General features: G+C 45.6%; 1 protein-coding gene across 3 annotated transcripts in view; it reads left to right on the top strand.

The window, feature by feature from the left end:
- The window catches only part of CFAP100 (cilia and flagella associated protein 100), a 47,318-nt gene extending 29,657 nt beyond the window's left edge, over positions 1-17,661 (top strand). For all 3 annotated transcript variants that reach the window (XM_082266647.1, XM_082266645.1, XM_082266646.1), the window contains exons 13-16: positions 5,847-5,982; positions 12,150-12,352; positions 15,555-15,648; positions 17,480-17,661. In XM_082266647.1, coding sequence (XP_082122773.1) covers positions 5,847-5,982; positions 12,150-12,352; positions 15,555-15,648; positions 17,480-17,593 — 547 coding nt within the window. In that variant the 3' untranslated portion in view covers positions 17,594-17,661. The remainder of the gene's footprint in view (positions 1-5,846; positions 5,983-12,149; positions 12,353-15,554; positions 15,649-17,479) is intronic.
- Positions 17,662-20,449: the final 2,788 nt, after the last annotated feature.

Below are 20,449 nucleotides of genomic sequence, written 5' to 3'. Positions count from 1 at the left end.
ATTTTTAGCGGGACTGCGACATTGCAGCGGACAGATCGGACCCCTAACTGACATTTGTGACACTTTTGGGGGGACCAGTGACATTACTACAGTAATCAGTGCTAAAAAATGTTTCATCAATTTAGGCCAATATGTATTCTGCTACATAATTTTGGTACAAAAAAATCCTAATAAGCGTATATTGATTGGTTTGCACAAAAGTTATAGCATCCACAACTATGGAATACATTTATGGACTTTTTATTTTTTTATTGTTTTTACTAGTAATGGGGGTGATCAGCGATTTTTAGTGGGGCTGTGACATTGCGGCGGACAAATCTGACACTAAAGCCCCGTACACACGTACCGATTGTCGGCCGACCGTTCGGCCGTCTTTTGTCCAGGGCTGTCGTGTTGGTTGAAAAGTGCTAAAGACTGCACACGAATTTTGTCGGCCAACAACAGCCGACTGCAGAAGTGATGTCATGTGATGGTTCACTTTCCGTGTGTTTTTTCTTCTCTGAGCATGCCCAGTCTTGCTCATCTGACTTTTGTCGGCCGAAATCTGTACTGACTGACGAACAATCGGCCGTTCTTTGTTGGCCTACAAAAATTTTATAGCATGCACACCAGATTTTGTTCGGCCGCAAAGTCGCAGTCGGTTGTCGGAAGCATCATACTAACAAGCCGACAATCGGCCGATCGGACGTTGGCCGAATATTTACGGCCGACAATCGGTACGTGTGTACGGGCCTTCAGGGGGAGATTTACTAAAACTGGAGCGCTCAGAATCTGGTGCAGCTGTGCATGGTAACCAATCAGCTTCTAACTTCAGCTTGTTCAATTAAGCTTTGACGATAAAACCTGGAAGCCGATTGGTTTCTATGCAGAGAAGCACCAGATTTTGCACACTCCAGTTTTAGTAAATCTCCCCCAATGTGACACTTTTTGGGGACCAGTGACTTCAATACAGTGATCAGTGCTAAAAATATGCACTGTTACTGTAATAATGACACTGGCAGGGAAGGGGTTAACACAGTGGTGATCAAAGGATTAAGTGTAAGCCTAGGGGAGTGTTTTCTAACTGTATGGAGGATGGGCTTGTGAAATGACCACAGAGACCTGTGATCCTATATAGGAGAATCACAGGCGCTCTGTGATCATTTTAGAGAGAAAAACGGTCAGGCAAATAAACTGTGCACTTTGCAAGTGCAGTTGCACTCATTTCCCTTAGTAAATGTGGTAAAGCAACACTATGCAAACAATACCCAATCAGATGCAAGGAACATTTTAAAAAGAGCATTTTTCTTGCACATGACTGGATGATGGAAATCAACAGAGTTTAACCATATTTACTAAGCTCAGGGGAAAATGAGTGCAACTGCATTTGCAAAGTGGACAGTGTATTTGTCTAAAGTACAGCCACCCCATTGTGTTCACCTTTTTTCCCCAGTCTCATTGCTGCTGATCTCCTGCAGCGTTTTTCACCCACTTCCTATTTAAAGACCCTTTCTCCAGTGTCAGCTGCACATCATTGCTCAGGGCCAGTTTCCTGATAGTGATGATGTTTAAACATGCCAGAGCAATATGTGTTGGTACAGCCATGGTACAATGCAGTAGAGCAACATGGAGGTGACAATGCAGGACACAGGGTAACAGTGCAGTAGAGTAATATGGAGGCAATTGTCGCCCTTTTAAAACAGGCATGTCCAACCTGCGGCCCGGGGGCCGCATGCGGCCCAGAACCACAGGCAATGCGGCCCACTGCCCCCTGACAATTTATTTATTTTTTTGCTGGGGAGGAAGGAAGTCGAGTTGGGGGGGACGGCCACAGAGGGAGCCTCTGGCTCGGAGGGGATCATCTACTAGTTGTGTTAAATTAGTGCTGGGGGGGGGGGGGGGCGGCAGCACGGGAAGGGGGCGTGGCTTCGTTTTATTACTTATATACCTTAACTAATAGTATATATTTTATATGCGGCCCGAGAACATTTCTCTACACTCAATGTGGCCCAGAGAAGCCAAAAGGTTGGACACCCATGTTTTAAAAGGAAGTTCAAGCACCTTCATGGCAGAATCTCCAAAAATTGTAACGAAAGCTGAAGATTAAGGCTTCATGTTCACTTGGCTGTGATGTACCGCGGCCGCAGGAAAACGTAAAATGCGGCAGAGAATTTCCAAATCTGTCCTTCGTTTTTTTGTCTCAAAAACATCACAAGTGATCGATTACCGATTTGTGCCCATTAACTGGCCAAAAAGGAATGAACTGTCCAAATGATCGAATTTCGGCCGATTTTTCGTATAGTGTATGGCCAGCATTATGGCCGCAATATTGAGTTGGCCCACCCTTTGCAGCTATAACCGCTTCAACTCTTCTGGGAAGGCTGTCCACAAGGTTTAAGAGTGTGTCTGTGGGAAGGTTTGACCATTTTTTCAGAAGCGCATTTGTGAGGTCAGGCACTGATGTGGAGGAGAAGGACTGGCTCTCAGTCTCCGCTCTAATTCTTCCCAAAGGTGTTCTATCGGGTTGAGGTAAGGCCAGTAAAGTTCCTCCACCCCAAACTCACTCATCCATGTCTTTATGGACTTTGCGTTGTGCGCTGGTCCAAATAATTTGGTGGAGGGGGGATTATGGTGTGGGGTTTTTTTTTCAGGGGTTGGGCTTGGCCCCTTAGTTCCAGTGAATCAAATTCTAAGGCCTGGTTGACACCTATGCAGGTTGCAGTTTGCATATGCCAGGTTCATTTTGCGTTTTTGATCCATTGATGTCTATGGAACCAAAAACCAGAAAAAAGTCCCTGGCCCTTTCCATAAAATGCATTGATGTGAACGTGACCCGTAGAACACTACAGTGGGTACGGAAAGTATTCAGACCCCCTTAAATTTTTCACTCTTTGTTATATTGCAGCCATTTGCTAAAATCATTTAAGTTCATTCTTCTTCCTCATGAATGTACACATAGCACCCCATACTGACAGAAAAACACAGAATTGTTGACATTGTTGCAGATTTATTAAAAAAGAAAAACTGAAATATCACATGGTCCTAAGTATTCAGACCCTTTGCTCAGTATTTAGTAGAAGCCCCCTTTTGATCTAATACAGCCAGGAGTCTTTTTGGGAAAGATGCAACAAGTCTTTCACGCCTAGATTTGGGGATCCTCTGCTATTCCTCCTTGCAGATCCTCTCCAGTTCTGTCAGGTTGGATGGTAAACGTTGGTGGACAGCCATTTTTAGGTCTCTCCAGAGATGCTCAATTGGGTTTAAGTCAGGGCTCTGGCTGGGCCATTCAAGAACAGTCACGGAGTTGTTGTGAAGCCACTCCTTCGTTATTTTAGCTGTGTGCTTAGGGTCATTGTCTTGTTGGAAGGTAAACCTTCAGCCCAGTCTGAGGTCCAGAGCACTCTGGAGAAGGTTTTTGTCCAGGATATCCCTGTACTTGGCCGCATTCATCTTTCCCTCGATTGCAACCAGTCGTCCTGTCCCTGCAGCTGAAAAACACCCCCACAGCATGATGCTGCCACCACCATGCTTCACTGTTGGGACTGTATTGGACAGGTGATGAGCAGTGCCTGGTTTTCTCCACACATACCGCTTAGAATTAAGGCCAAAAAGTTCTATTTTGGTCTCATCAGACCAGATAATCTTATTTCTCACCATCTTGGAGTCCTTCAGGTGTTTTTTTAGCAAACTCCATGCGGGCTTTCATGTGTCTTACACTGAGAAGAGGCTTCCGTCGGGCCACTCTGCCATAAAGCCCCGACTGGTGGAGGGCTGCAGTGATGGTTGACTTTCTACAACTTTTTCCCATCTCCTGACTGCATCTCTGGAGCTCAGCCACAGTGATCTTTGGGTTCTTCTTTACCTCTCTCACCAAGCCTCTTCTCCCCCGACAGCTCAGTTTGGCCGGACGGCCAGCTCTAGGAAGGGTTCTGGTCGTCCCAAACGTCTTCCATTTGAGGATTATGGAGGCCACTGTGCTCTTAGGAACCTTACGTGCAGCAGAAATCTTTTTGTAACCTTGGCCAGATCTGTGCCTTGCCACAATTCTGTCTCTGAGCTCTTCAGGCAGTTCCTTTGACCTTATGATTCTCATTTGCTCTGACATGCATTGTGATCTGGAAGGTCTTATATAGACAGGTGTGTGGCTTTCCTAATCAAGTCCAATCAGTATAATCAAACACAGCTGGACTCAAATGAAGGTGTAGAACCATCTCAAGGATGATCAGAAGAAATGGAAAGCACCTGAGTTAAATATATGAGTGTCACAGCAAAGGGTCTGAATACTTAGGACCATGTGATATTTCAGTTTTTCTTTTTTAATAAATCTGCAACAATGTCAACAATTCTGTGTTTTTCTGTCAGTATGGGGTGCTATGTGTACATTCATGAGGAAGAAGAATGAACTTAAATGATTTTAGCAAATGGCTGCAATATAACAAAGAGTGAAAGATTTAAGGGGGTCTGAATACTTTCCGTACCCACTGTATGTTAAATGGACTGTAGTGTGTTTCTGCAAAACTGAAAATGCACTTAAAAATGCATAGGTGTGAACCAGGCCTTAATGGTATGGTCAGCAAGACATTTTGTTCCAACTTTGTGGGAACAGTTTGGGGATGGCCCCTTCCTGTTTTAACATGACTGCACACCAGTGCACAAAGCAAGGTCCATAAAGACACGGATGAGCGAGTTTGGGGTGGAGGAACTTGACTGGCCTGCACAGAGTCCTGACCTCAACCCCATAGATTACCTTTGGGACAGAGGCGTACCTAGCGTCTCCAGCACTCTTGGTGAGGAGCTGTATCAGGGGGGTGACACAGAGAGAGAGAGAGAGGGGGGGGTCCCCCAGTCACCCTGTCCTTCGGGCCTTCGAGTGGAGAGGAGGTTGAAGGAGTCTCGCCGTGCTTAGCGGCGGTACGGGCTCCTCTGACAGCACCAAGGCAACAATGGACCAGCACCACCCCTTTTGGAGAATGCAGAACCCCTCCCAGCAACAATGGACACCCTGAAACAAAATACCACCTCAGCAACAGTAGACTCCCGGCAGTAACAACAGATCTCCCATTATCCAGCCTCAATAGAGCCTTCATCAGTCAGCATCAATAGACCTCTCCCTCAACAGTAGATCCCTACCAGTACCACCCTTTTTGGGGAACACAGAACAAGTATTTTGTGATGCCTAGTAATTTTTAGGGAACATGGGTAATTATAACAAGAAAGGCAGTAAAACAGACCCCCCAGCAACAATAGATCCCCACCAACAACAACAGATCTTCCTCAGCAAAAACAGACCCCCCCCCCCCCCCAACAAGAACAGACCCACCACCAACAGGTCCTCCTCACAATAGACCCCCCTCCCAGCAACAATGGACACTCTGCAACAAAAATACCACCTCAGCAACAGTAGATCCCCGGCAGCAACAACAGATCCCCAGCAGCCAGCATCAATAGAGCCTTCAGTAGCCAGCATAAATAGATTGCTCCCTCAACAGTAGATCCCTATTAGTAACAATGGGCCACCCAGTAGCATAAGACCCCCAGCAACAATAAACCCCCATGCAAAAATAGATCCCCTCAAGTGAAAATAGATCCCCCAGCAGTCAGCATCAATAGACCCCCCAGCACCCCTTCTCATTACATACATTTAGTAGCTGGAGGTGCCAGAACTACATCCAAGATGAGACTGGGATTAATGGATTGATATGTAAGATGGTTTATGATCCGAAGTATGCCGAAACAAGCATTGTATGCTGTCACAGATTTGTGGTACGTCAACCAGTAAGCTCACATTTGTATTGAAAATGGACATCTATTAATGATAGAGAGATATCTTAAATAGTTGTAGCATCCATGTATTTTTTTTTTAATAGGGAAAACGAGACACAACAGCTAAAGGATCAGATTGCACATGTGAAGGCTTCCATTGCACAGGAGGAGGAGAGGGCCGCGGACCTTGAGCTCAAGTCCCGGGTGTTTGCCTTCGGCCAATACAAATCTGAGGATCAGGTGAGATGGGGGAAGTTAATTCCCAGTAGTACCCAGAGCAACCAATTAAATATTCAGATCACCGAAAGAGAAATTTTGATTGGATATGAAGAAATACTTGATTTCTTCTTACTAATTAAAGTTATAGTAAACACACAAAATTTAAATTACAATTTAAATTACATTGTCCCTTCTATGTCTGTATGTGGATGACGACACTGTAATTATTTAACTACTTAAAGAGTTGTTGATGGGGACAAGGCCCTTTTCCTGACAACCCTGGGCGGTGGTTGTGAGGGTCTGCGGGCAGCAGGCTTATTGGAATCTGGAAGCCCCCCTTGACAAGGGGGCCCCCAGATCCAGGTCCCCTCCCTATGTGAATGAGTATGGGGTATGATGGTACCCCTACCCATTCACCAAAAAAAGGGTAAAAAATAACTAAAGACAGGAAGCAGTTTTTGACAATTCCATTATTAAAAAAATTAAAAACAATGTCCCCCTAATCAGCATGCACCGTTCGGTGAAGTCACAAGGGGACGGTGCCACCAGGTGACTTCACCAGGTGGCCCCTCCCCTTACCTATTTAAGAACTGTCAAATGGCAGAGCAAGCATTTGGTCATTAGCTTTTGTTTTTTTTTTTCCTTTTTTTTCTGGTCTGGCGGTGTGGCGGGTGTCATGATTAAGGATGGATCTACATCGGGGGGACATTGTTTTTTTATTTTTTAAGTAAAGGAATGGATTGAGGGGGGGCTACCCTATTTTTTTAACTTTTTCACTTAAAGTGGAGTTCCACCCTATTTTTATACTTACCTCCATCTTCTCGCTCCGGGTCACCTGAAAAAGAAATGGATAATCGCATATTTTTTTTTTTTTTTTACTTACCTCGTAGCGAAGAAAATATACTTACCTTACTTCCTTCTTCCTCCTTCCTCGGCCGCGGCCCGTCGTCACTTCCTGGCTCTGAAATGATTCCTGGGAGCTGGACGTCATAGCTCCCAGGAATCATTGCGCCTGCACCGGCCCCGACGTCAGTTCCGGGTCGCGCGCGTCATCCCCTTCTAAACAGCTTCTGGGCATGCCCAGAAGCTGTGGAGGGGTGACGCGCGCGACCCGGAAGTGACGTCGGGGCCGGCGCAGAGCATCGTGGGACCACAGAAGGCGGAAGAAGACGCCTTAGAGGACGCGCTGGCTTCAAGCTGCCCACATCTGAGATGGCAGCGCTGGACAAGACGTTTGCAAGGTAAGTATTTCGTCTTGCAGGTAAGTGCAACCCGGGACAGATCAGAGGCTAGCCATTGTGGAATGCACTAGCCCTGACTGTCCCGGGGGTATTAAAAAAAAAAAAAAAAAATCCAGGGTGGAACTCCGCTTTAACAAGCTAGTTGACAGTTGATGACTCATCCATTGTTAAGGACGAAGCGGCTGGCTTCCCGGCCCGCTTCTTAACAACCAGCTATTCAATATGTCCTGATTGGGCAATGCCTTGCCCCATGAGGGCTTAAAATGCACTGTGCATTTTGGGGCACTTGGTGGGCGAACATCCCACTGAGCGCCCTGCAATTTTGGGTGTTCGCCGAACAGGCAAACAGGCAATGTTCGGGCCAAACTTTTGCTTGGCTCGAACTGTTTCGCCCAACTCTACTGATTGCTGTGATCTGCTGGCTGCTGGGAGACACCTGCTGGTGGACACTGGAACTACCACCTTACGTCCTGGGAACCACTGTCCTGCCGGCAGGTGATCCAGGCCCTGAAATTAGATCAGCCGGGGACAGCAACAAACAGTCAACTGGATGGTAAGCATTATAGCTCTTACCTCTCAGGACACCAGCCACTTCAAAGGACGGAACTTAAATACCCTTCTGGTCAAAAGACACAACCAGAGTCATGACTGGAAACTCTGGAAACCCTGGAGGTAGGCAAGAAATCCAGGAAATCCCAGCAGGGATCCTGCAAGGAATCCTGAAAGACCTTTGACAATGGTCACACATTGATCGGTGGACATGGTTCCTAATGGACATGGTTTTATTGACGCATCTTTCAGCACAGATTTTCTTTGCATCTTTTGGCATTTGGTCACCACCAGACAGCTGCAAAAAAAGGTGATACTGAAAGAACAAGGCTGTATAATGTCTAGCAGCTGTCACTAAATGAGGGCCCCACACCCATCATGCCCCCTACCACTAAGCCCTGTCCTGCCCTGGATGATGCCTCTTGAGGTATGGGAACCTCTTTTCTCCCAGGCGAACACATAAACAGCATCTGCATAGTTGTACTATTGATGCATGCTAACTGCCACTCTTTTAAGCCTAATTCACTGCTGTGAGACTTGGACCTGCAGGATGGCAATCTATAGTATATGCGATATACCACCAGGTACAAAGCTCGTTTGGCTGTACATCTCCTATAGATCGCAGGAGTACAGTTTGTTCTGCACTCCTGTGACCTGTTTTCAGCAGAGAGCGGACTGAAGTCTGCTCTCTGCTGATATCACAGATGCGTCATCACGACCATGGAGTCAGGATCCGCCAGGTGCCTGGACCAACACCCAGCTCAGCCTCTCAGCTAGCAGCTGAGAGGCTGAGCCGGCCACTTCCCACCCCTCCACAGCTCAGCACGCCAATGAGAGAAGAGGGAGCAGAGCAGAGAGCTGCTGACCAACAGTCACCAGCTCTCTGCTCGGGGAGCTAACAGAACCGAGCGATCGGCGGTGTTTGATCGCTTGGTTCTCAATGAAGAGGTGCCGGGGGACCGATGCTGCATCCACCTAGGTAAGTACAAATGGGAGGAAAAAATAATCCTTTACTTCTCTTTTAACCACTTAACGTCTAGCCACGTAGACCTACGTCGGCTGACTTTGCGGGGTTATACCGGGATGATGCCTCTAGCTAGAGGCATCATCCCGGTACCATGGTTTGAAGCCGACGGTCGGCTTTCCGTCGGTAACGACCGATGTGGCTCGGGAGCCGCTCGATCGTTACCCAGGGGGGCGGGAGGGGACGTCCCCCCCCTCCCGCCGCCTTCTGTGGCTTTGCTCGGGGCTCCCGTCCCACCGGGAGCCCCGAGCACCCAGCCGGCACGTGCGCCGGCTGGATGGAGTCCCGATGAATGCCGGAAACGGCATCGATCGGGTCTCCGATGACGTAACCCGGAGGCGGCGTCCATGACGTCACTTCCGGGTTACTGTGCTGCAAAAGGCGTCAGATTTGAAAAAACGGCTGTATGCAAAAATGCCGTTTTCGGCGTTTTGCATACAGGGAAGTGTAGTGGAGGGGTCTAGGGTCTTTTAGACCCTCGATCCCTCCATAAAGTGTACCTGTCACTACATATTGGTGTCACAAGGGATGTTTACATTGCTTGTGACAGCTATAAAAGTGATCAGATTTCTTTATTTTTAAAAAAACCTGTAATAAAGTTAAAAAAAAGAAAAAATAAATAGGAAAAAAAATAAAAATTTAGCCGCCCCCGTCACTGTTAGCTCGCGCACAAAAAAAAACGTATACGCAAGTCGAGCCGCGAATGAAATCGCTGTTCAAACCACACATGTGAGGTATCGCCGCGATCGCCAGAGCGTGGGCAATAATTAAAAAAAAAGAGCTACACTCTAACTCTAAACTGGTAACCGTTAAATAAATTTAAAGCGTCGCAGATTGAGATCTCTATTGACCGTAGTTTGTCGCCATCCCACGGGGGGGCGCAATTTTAAACCGTAACATGTTGGGTATCTATTTACTCGGCGTGACATCATCTTTCACAATATACAAAAAAATGGGCTAACTTTACTGTTTAGTATTTTTTAAATGCAGTGAAATGTGATTTTTCAAAATGTTTCCAAAAAAATGGCGTTTTAAAGACCGCTGCGCAAATACCGCGTGACAAAAAATTTTGCAATGACCGACATTTTATTCTCCAGAGTCTTTGCTAAAAAAATATATATAATGTTTGGGGGTTCTAATTAGTTTTCTAGAAAACAATACTGATTTAAACTTGTAAACAAAAAGTGTCAAAAATAGGCTTAGTGGTAAAGTGGTTAAACCCTAGCCAAGGACAATCTTTCTCAACCTTTTTTTACCCCAGAGGAACCCTTGAAAGAATTTTCAAGTCTTAGGGAACCCTTCCAAACTTCCAAGCTGGCTATGCCGATTGGTGTTGGCCCTGGAACTATGCAGGTACCATCAAATGGGAGGTCAACCAGCGACAGGTCATGCAGCCCTGAGCAACCTCTGGAGGAACCTTGGTTGAAAATGACTGCCCTAGGACTTGCATGCAATGTATAAAATGTTCCTCTCTTCTATTGCATTTTTCATACACTTGTGGCGACTGAGGAATATACCACTGCTCCAAAAAATTCAAGGAACACTTTGAAAACACATCAGATTTCAATAGGAGAAAAATATCATGCTGGATATCTATACTGGTATGGACTGGGTAATGTGTTAGGAAAGAAAGGATGTCACATCATTTGATGGAAATGAAAATTATCACCCTACAGGGGGCTGAATTCAAAGACTCCCCAGAAATTCTTGTATGCATGCCTGACAACGTTGGGGCATGCTCCTAATGAGATGATGTAGGGTGTCCTTGGGTATTTCTCCCCAGATCTGGACCAGAGCATCACTGAGCTCCTGAACAGACTGAAGTGCAACCTGGCGGCGTCAGATGGACTGAAACATAATGTCCCAGAGGTGTTCTATTGGATTAGGTCAGCTGAGCGTGGGACCATTCAATGGCATCAATTCCTTCATCCTCCAGGAAATGGCTGCATGCTCTCTCCACATGAGAACGGGAATTGTCATTCACCAGGAGGAACCCAGGACCCACTGCCCCAGTGTAGGGTCTAACAATGGGTCCAAAGATTTCATCCCAATACCTAATGGCAGTCAGGGTGCCATTTTCTAGCCTGTAAAGGTCTGCACTCCTTCCATGGATATGCCTTCCCAGACCATCATTGGCCTACCAACAAACCAGTCATGCTGAACGATGTTACAGGCAGCATAACATTCTCCACAGCTTCTCCAGACCCTTTCACGTCTCTCACATATGCTCAGGGTGAACCTGCTCTCATCTGTGAAAAGCACAGGGTGCCAGTGGTGGACCTGCCAATTCTGGTGTTCAATGGCAAATGCTAATCGAGCTCCACGGTGCAGGGCAGTGAGCACAGGGCCCTCTAGAGGAGGTTGGGCCCTCAGGCCACACGCATGAAGTCTGTTTCTGATTGTTTGGTCAGAGACATTCACACTGGTGGTCTGCTGGAGGTCATTTTGTAGGGCTCTGGTAGTGTTCATCTTGTTCCTCCTTGCATAATGGGGCAGATACCGGTCCTGCTGATGGGTTAAGGACCTTCTACGGCCCTGGAGCAAACAAAGAGAAAGCCGCTCAGGTGTAAGTTCAGGGCTCGGTGCAGGTCAGATCCGTCATCCAAACGTAGAAAAGTCCAAAAATTGAGACCGCACTCAAGGTAATAAGATGAAAACAAATGAACTCCTTTATTCCTCATAAATGAAGCAAACAGACAGTGTACAAACAGACGTGTCGGGTTGACGCGTTTCACGATGCTGTGGATCGCTTACTCATAACCACACACGATGGGTTAAGGACCTTCTACGGCCCTGTCAAGCTCTACTAGAGTAACTGCCTGTCTCCTGGAATCTCCTCCATGCTCTTGAGACTGTGCTGGGAGACACAGCAAATCTTCTGGCAATGGCACGTATTGATGTGCCATCCTGGATGGGTTGGACTGCCTGTGCAACCTCTATAGGGTCCAGGTATTGCCTCATGCTACCAGTAGTGACACTGACCCTAGCCACATGCAAAACTAGTGAAAAACAGTCAGAAAAGATGAGTAGGGAAAACATGTCAGTGGCCTTCACCTGTAACACCATTCCTGTTTTGGAGGTCGTCTCATTGTTGCCCATCTAGTGCACCTGTTGTTCATTTCATTAACACCAAAGCAGCTGAAACTGATTAACAGCCCTATATGCTACTTAACTGACCAGATCAATATCCCAGAAGTTTAATTGACTTGATTTACTCTAAATAAAAAGTGTTCCTTTCATTTTTTTTGAGCAGTGTATATAAATGAAAACATTTGTGCCTGGAGTTTGGCTTTATATGTCTTCCCTGGGAGAGCACTGATGCAGTGAGGTTTTTAGTGGTGTTGTTGGTAGTCACCCCTGACTTTTATTCCCAGGACAAGATGCTGACGTCTCTGAGCTCCAAGGTGGAGGAAGTTTACAGAGCCTGTATTGGGGAGAACCGCGCAAATCTCAACGCTCTGCAGATGTTAATGGTGATTGAACACCAACTAGAAGAACTGCTGGACAACATCGAGGTCATCCCTAAAGAACGGATAGAGATTGCCGAGAAGGCCAAAGAAAAGGAACGCAGGCTGAGGTCTGTACAGACTTTCCTTCCATATTACATTTTTAGGGTCGGTGTTGACCGGCTTTGGACAGCTGTGTTTGACCCTCAGTTGGTCCCCATCTAAGCTGCATCAACCTGCTTTAAGCAGCTTTTGCATTCCCTTAGGCTGCAATGGGGAGAGAAGCAGTTCTGCCACAACAAAAGCCCATCATCGCAGGTCTGTAAGGAGTAGATGAAGGATGGAAATCTAATTTGTTGGGATGTTTGTGCAAGTTCAGCACAATTCAGCCAAAGACTGAAGCACCCAAGCAAAGTGCATTTGAGACCTTTTAGGTTCCAGCTGTTTTGTATAAGTTGTAGACTTGGCTTTAGAGCTTACTGATGAGCACATTCATGTTTGGTTTGCACATTGGACACTATGGGGTCCATTTCTAAACAAAATTCACTGTGTGAATGTTTCAAGCATTTGCACAACCATCATGAATAATTTCCAAAATGTATGTGAAATCTTCACTTCCTATGACTGTCAGCTCCATCTAGTGGCTATAATGCGGTATTTCGCAGATTGGGGTATTTCAGGAAAACGTTCAGGCGACACGTTACCCCCCCCCCCCCCCCCAACGGTCTGCCTTCTTACCTCCTCCTTCCTCCTTTCCGAGCCGAGGAGTGCTGGATGGCTGAGCCACTGCCCTTCTCCTCCAGCCGTGTCTCTTCTGCCTCTTCCTGGCCACTGGCCAATAAGATCGCTTCTCCTTTTGGCCAATCGGGAAAGGGGTCTCACAACACTCTTCCTGATTGGCTGGAAGGAGAATCAGTGTGAGAATAGTGAATATTCATTCGCTATTGTCACACAACTGGGTGGGCTCAGGGCGCAGTGCTCTGCGCCCCAAGCCCACCCTTTTTTTAAGCCTATTAGAGCCTCTGGCTCTAATCACGTGCTGAAAAAAGAAAAAAAAACCCTATTGGAATCCATGCTTCCGGCGCCCTGCATGTAGATTAGGGGGACGGACGCATGGATAGGGGGGGGCGGCGCCCCTGTGCCACCAATGGATGGGCCGCCCCTACCTGTGAGGACCCTGTCGATGGGCACGCTGGGTCTCTGCCTGGACTTCAACCCTAAAGCTGAACTCAGGGATAAGCCCATATTGTCTAAATATAAGTGTCATGAGTAGTCCAACTCAAATCTTGGTGTGCTTTGTGTATGCTTTGTGTATTTCTTCTATTGTGAGACTTTACCTCTGCGCATGAACTTCCTGTTACAAAGACCGGTCTCTGCTGTTCTCTGTCCTTGTGCAGGGTGGCTGGTCTTGTCTCCGCCCCCTCATGCAGTTTTCTGTAGTGGGTGGAGCATTCTGGATCCCTCCCACAGTTCTGCTCTCTGCACAGGTCATGTACAGCACATTGATGATGTCACTGCTACTTATACAAAGTAGTATCTGGGTTTGGTGCACAGAAAGCGTATTTATATCTGTTGTGGCTATTGAGGAATATACAGTACACACCTCCCAACTTTCTGAGATGGGAATGAGGGACACCTATTCGCAAAAGTATGTAGGCATAGGACACACCCCCTGCCACGCCAATTTAAAGGAGAATTATACAAAAAAATTATTCGTTAAACCCACAAGTGCGTTTTTACCACTACTATTCCCTTATATTGGCTTTTGGAATTTACAAATATAGCAATTTAGAAAGTGGATGAAAGGTTTAGCCCTGGGAAACACTTTTTGAAAGATAAAAAGTGCATTTTATATACAACTATAAAGATCAGACCAAAATGAGGGACAAATGAGGAGGAAAGAGGGACAAAGGAACTTTGTTCCAAATCAGGGACAGTTGGGATCTATGGACAGTATAGTATACTGCAGTGTTTTTCAACCTTTTTTCAGTCGGGGCACCCTTTAAAACCATGGACAGTCTTGAGGCACCCCAAACTAAAATGTAAAAAAATATTCTAATAGCTTTACACAATGCAGCAACATCCACATGTAGGAAACCCAACATTAGAGATGTTTTTTCTTCCAAAGCAAATACACTTTTGCACGCTTGTACTGACTAGTATTCCATTGTTTCTCTTCTCCCTCAATTTCTTTCCATCAGTCAGCTATGGTGACCCCAGTGCTGAGGGAGAAGGGCACAGGAGGGTCAAACAAGGATGGTGTGGAGGTAACAGACATCCTCCTTATTAATTGATGATGTCATTGGTTGTTAGGATGCCGGTGTCTAGAAAGTCATAATGGTGGACAGACTTGTATAAAGTACTCGAAATTTCTACTTGAGTAAAAGTACAAGTGCTCGATCAAAAAATTACTTGAGTAGAAGTGGAAGTGCTCGCAGAAAAAGTTACTTAAGTAGAAGTACTAAAGTATTCAACATTTTTTTTACTTAAGTATTGCAAGTAGTTTTTTCAAAAAATTTGCTACTTAAGTACTAAAAGTAAAAAGTACCAGTAGTTTTGAAAAAAAATTTCTACTCAAGTACTGAAAGTAGAAGTACAAGTACTGTGTTATGTAGTTATTAAAGAAATAAGTCAAAAGTTTGAACATCATATTGTTTTTATTATTTCAAATGATTTATTCAAATGATTAACCTGTGTTTGTTAGTAGTTTCTTGATGCACTTTAAGTGCTGTAGCACCATTTATTTGTTTGTTTCATATTTTCTTTTTATTGGAAAGATTTGGTATAGCAGCTTTTATTATACACAGCCTTTATTTTCGTATGCGCTGATTTACAAATGACATTATACACATTTTTTTGAGCTTTATGCAACCTGCCATCTACTGTTCTGGCAGTGGTAATTTTTTTAAAAGTAACGAGTAACTATGCAGCACAAAAAAAAAATACTTGAGTAGAAGTATCGAAATCATCGAAAAAATGTAGTGAAGTAAAAGTAGAAGTAGGAGAAAAAAATTCTACTCTAGGAAAGTACAGATACCGCATTTCGGTACTTAAGTACAGTACTTAAGTAGTTCTACTTCGTTACTATACATCTCTGATGGTGGATAATGAAAACCCGTGGCTTTGTGTAACTAAAAGACAGGCTTCATCCACTTGCTGGCTTGTATACAATTTGTGATCAATTTTTAGGTATATTGCCAAGGCACCCCTGAAGAAACCTTAAGGTACCCTGGTTGAAAAAGCTGGTATACTGTATATAATATACAGTAAGTGAAAGTTTTTGTAGCCAGAATTCAGCTTTTAAAATCTGACTTACTTCTTTTCGCTCCCCAGACTCAGAGAGGAGAAGATTAAACAGCAGAAGCTGCACCAGGAGGAGAGGCTGCGCCGGGCCCTGGAGAGGGCACAAGCGGACCCAAAGAAAACAGTAAGGATCCTTCGGTGTTCTGGGTTTATTCCTTCTTGTATCAAATTCTGATAAGATACATCTAGTGCCCTGATGTCCAACTTGCAGGCCAAGAGCAACATGAGGCCCTTTGGTAATTGTTGTGTGGCCCAATCAGTCAGTAGTGGGAACATTGATGTTTAAACGGACTGCAGTGACATTGATCTCTAGTAATATGTCCCCAGACCCTGGTCAGGGGCTGACTGGCAACTTTCGGCTCTGGAGGCAAGTACAAACCAGAGGCCCATGGTGCAGCGACTTGGCCCCCTTCTCAGGCTTCCTCCTGACCCCTATTCCAGGCTGAAGCTCTGCTCTAGGTACTCTCTACTCACTGGCCGAATCTGGTTTCCCGACCTGGCCAGCAGGGGGCAGTTGGGGGGAGCTTGGACAGTTCGATGGGAGCTGCCTGGCGAAGGAGGGTCTTCAGTGGTGCATGGAGCCGGCCTCTGCTTAGACACAGTTTACACCATCCATGCTGGGGGGGGAGGCCTGCGTTCTACCCTTGTCTTCATCCCGCATTCAGTAAGTCTGCATTGGGGACTTTTTACTTCTCTTCACCAAGAATCTTTTAGGCATGTCTGTGGCAGAAGCGGTGCAGCCTTTTTACAGGGCATCAGAGCGGCCCGGGGGGCAAAATGACCCCCTGCCCCCTGACCATGCCCATAGTCTCTAACCATCACCTGTGGTAGGTCCACAGACAGTCTTCTGTAGCATGATATATAGCAGTGGTTGTCAACTTATGAGCTAATAGAGGCCTCAAATGGGGCCCCTGACATCTCCAAAGGGCCGCACGTAATGTTCAATATATGTAATGCTTGAGAGGACTCTCAGACACTGTAGACCTAATAGAGGAAAGGAGGTTGCAGAGTGAGGACAGGATACATTGTTGGTGGGGATATGCTGCAGAAAACAATATGAAGCTGGAAAAATGTAACATGAGACTAATAGAGATCAATAATATTACCCTAATCAATGTTCCCACTGCAGACTGCTGAGGTCCGCGGGCCACACACCACATACCAAAGAGCCACATGTGGCCCTCAGGCTGCAGGTTGGGCACCAGGGACATATAGTGAACCTCATGTGAGACCCATTGGTGATGTCAGAGGCTGCAGTTGAGGTCCTCTAAACCTCATAAATTGACAATCACTGCTCTCATGGTTTTTCAGGAAAATATTTCTATACATTTTTCAATCTTATTAGGTGCTATACAAATTAGAGCAAGCCATTTCAGGGGTTGAGGATTACAGTAGAAAGTATTCCGATGTAAACTTTTTGTTAAATATTCTTACCCCAGCACTTGCAGGTTACAACGTTCAATGCTGCTGGTTTGCTCTATCAGTGCTGCTTCCCTGAACCTTCAACAGAAGGAGTTAGCAGTGGACAGTTCAATCTGAAGGCAGTTTGTTAGATTGAAGAAGGGAGGGGGAGGAGCATAGAAGTGCTTTGCCATTCTAGTCTATGAGGCTGTGTGTTTTTATTGATACACACCCAGCACAGCCCCCGCCCACTAGGGTTACCACCTCATCCCTTTAAACTAGGATACATATTAATTACACAGGTTCTGAGGCTAATATAATGCACATAAACCACTAAGTGAGTTTAATTTCCACCTTAATCAGCCACAGAACCTGTGCAATTAATGTGTGTCCTGGTTTAAACGGATGAGGTGGCAACCCTAGTGGGCAGGGGTTGTGCATCAATAGAAACACACAGCCCCATTGCCTAGAATGACAAGGCACTCCCCCCCCCCACCCCCGCTGTCCCTAAACTCTTGCAGATTAAAGAGTGATCATTTCATGTCCTCCTACAGACTGGCAGAAGACTCATGACACGCTCTGATCCGCCTGCGCTGAAGCTCCGAACAGACAAGGACCAGGACAAAATTGACAAAGAGAAGGAGGAAGCTCTGCTGTTCTTCACCTAATACCCAACGAAGACTTGCCAGCTGTACCGGGGGATCGTCACATTACTGGATGAACTGACCTGTGATCAGCTGAAATAAAAAATCGCAGGAAATGTTATCTGCCATTATTTTCTATGCAACAAACATGGAAATAGAGATCACATTGCAGCATTGTGCTACTGAGAAAAGGGTGGTAATACTGATCTTTATCTGAAAATGCCAGTTTTAGGCGGAATGGACAGGGTTAAATCCCCCCTGAAAGATCTCCCCAAACCCCTCTCATGGTGGACAGGAAAAGTGAGACTTTGCAGCTAAATTACCTGTTGCACCAGCCTAGCCAGTTCTCCCTGTAATCCTAAGGAGACTCCACTAGAGGGCGATGGATGCAATATTCCTGAACCTGCTACTGGATTCTTACTGGGATTATAAAGAAAAAGCAGTATTAGACCCGGTTCATATGGGGGGGATTTGACATGTCAAGTCGCAGCCCTATTGCCGGCAACGGCTCCGCCCGAGTCGGTGCAAGGCCGACTTTGCGGCGCCGCACCGATTTCCAAAAGTAGTTTCTGCACTACTTTTTCCGACTTCCGGGGGCGATTTCAACAGACATCTGTGCAGTGAAACTGCATCAACTGCTGCACATCCTCACCCTGTAGAAGCGATCATGCAGCTTTATAGCAGCCCAGATCACTTCTACATAAACTAGAAGAGCTTTCAACCCTTGCAGCTGTGAGCTTGTTTTAACCCTTTCAGTGCCATGACTTGCAGGACACGTCACTGACATCAAAAGGATTAAAGCTGGAGGGGTCACAGCAGCCAAGCAAATAGCATTTTCAGATGGAGATCAGCAATCAGGTCTTATACTCGGGGAAACATTTACTTAAAAACCCATTTGCATTAAAGCTGAAATTTATTTTGCTTAACATTGTGCCTTCCCTTGTTCCTTCTTTCCCCATCAACATATTTTTAAATAAAACCTGTTTAAAATACAGACCTTATTTTAGGCTTAGTGATGTCATCACTGGGTCTTTGCACTTCTCTATGCAATGCAGGCAGATCATGGTGGCTGAGAGGGGCTGTGCATAACTTCCTGAAAACATCGCAGCACCCTGTCTCAGTACTCCGCTCAAAAGTCCTCAGCCCTGATGCAAACAGTTGTTTGGCTTGTGGGTGGAGTTATGCAAATATCAAAAGTGGCTTGATGGGCGGGTGTCAGTCTGAAGGAATGGGTATTCCTGGGCAGACTTATTTGCATGCAGATCTCCCTAGATAATAATACCCACATGTGATGCAGAGACTCCATGATTGAAAGAACTGAAATCCAATTAATTAAAAGGGATGGGTCAGGGACAGTCACGCTGGGGTGGAAAGTGCTGGATGGTGCTGGACGTCCTCCTGCCAAGAAATGAGACGGGCTCTGTAGGCCTTGGACAGAATCTTCAAGGTGCCTTTTGGCAGAGCTCAGTGGTGACTGCTAGAGATGTATAGAACTGTTCGCCGGCGAACAGTTCCCGGCGAACTTAGCATGTTCGCGTTCGCCGCTGCCGGCGAACATATGCGATGTTCGGTCCGCCCCCCATAAGACATCATTGAGGCAAACTTTGACCCTGAACTTTACAGTCAGCAGACACATTTCCAGCCAATCAGCGTACCTCCCTCCCACACCCTCCCACCTCCTATAAATAAGCAAGGGCAGCATCCATCTTAGATCATTCTGAAGCAGTGTGTGTAGTGAGAGTAGGGAGAGAGCTGCTGCTGCTGTTAAGCTAGGGACAGTTAGTCAGTGTTCCTGGTCTTGCAGTGTTCTTGGTCCACTACTGCTGTAATATCAGCACCCCAAAAAGCCCTTCTAAGGGCTGGTATTTGTGTTTTTTTTTTTTATATATATATATATATATACCTAGCGTCCCCAAAAGCCCTTTTAAGGGCTGGTAATTGAGTTGTTTCTTCTTATATATATATATATATATATATATATATATATATATATATATATATATATATATATATATATATCTATCTAGTGTCCCCAAAAGCCCTTTTAAGGGCTGGTAATTGAGGATTTTTTTTATTTATATATATACATATATATATATATATAGTGTCCCCAAAAGCCCTTTTAAGGGCTGGTAAGGTAATAGAGTTTTTTCTTTATATATATATCTATATAAATCTATTGTACACTGCAGTTGCCTGCCCGCTGTGTGTGAGAGGCCACAGACCCACCACAGACTGTACTGTGTGCACACCACACTCATTTCGGGTGGCACAGGCACAGTACCTGGCATTTTAAAAAATATTTTTTTTTTCCTCTGTCATAATTGCAGTGAGTGCTGTGTCAGGTCCACAGAGTGCACTGTACCCACTGCAGTGCACTGCCCACCACTGATATATATACGGTGGCACAGCATCTTGTTGCAATAAATTGAAAAAAAAAATATTTTTTATTATTGCAGTTGCCTGGGCTGCCAGTTACTGTCAGGTCCACAGAGTGTACTGTGCCCACTGCAGTGCCACTGTGTGCCCACCCACCACTGATATATAAGGTGGCACAGCAGCTTGCAAAGTAAAAAAAAATATATATTTTTTTTAATTGCAGTTGCCTGGGTGCCAGTGACTGCTGTCAGGTCCACAGAGAGTGTACTGTGCCACTGCCCACCCACCACTGATATATAAGGTGGCACAGCAGCTTGCAAAGTAAAATAAAATATATTTTTTTAAAATTGCAGTTGCCTGGGTGCCAGTGACTGCTGTCAGGTCCACAGAGAGTGTACTGTGCCACTGCCCACCCACCACTGATATATAAGGTGGCACAGCAGCTTGCAAAGTAAAATAAAATATATATTTTTTAAAATTGCAGTTGCCTGGGTGCCAGTG

The sequence above is a fragment of the Pelophylax lessonae genome (genome assembly GCF_965119305.1).
Source record: "Pelophylax lessonae genome assembly, chromosome: 8".
Lineage (NCBI taxonomy): Eukaryota > Metazoa > Chordata > Amphibia > Anura > Ranidae > Pelophylax > Pelophylax lessonae.
Note: the sequence above shows the minus strand (reverse complement) of the source record. Positions and strands in the feature narration are given on the sequence as shown.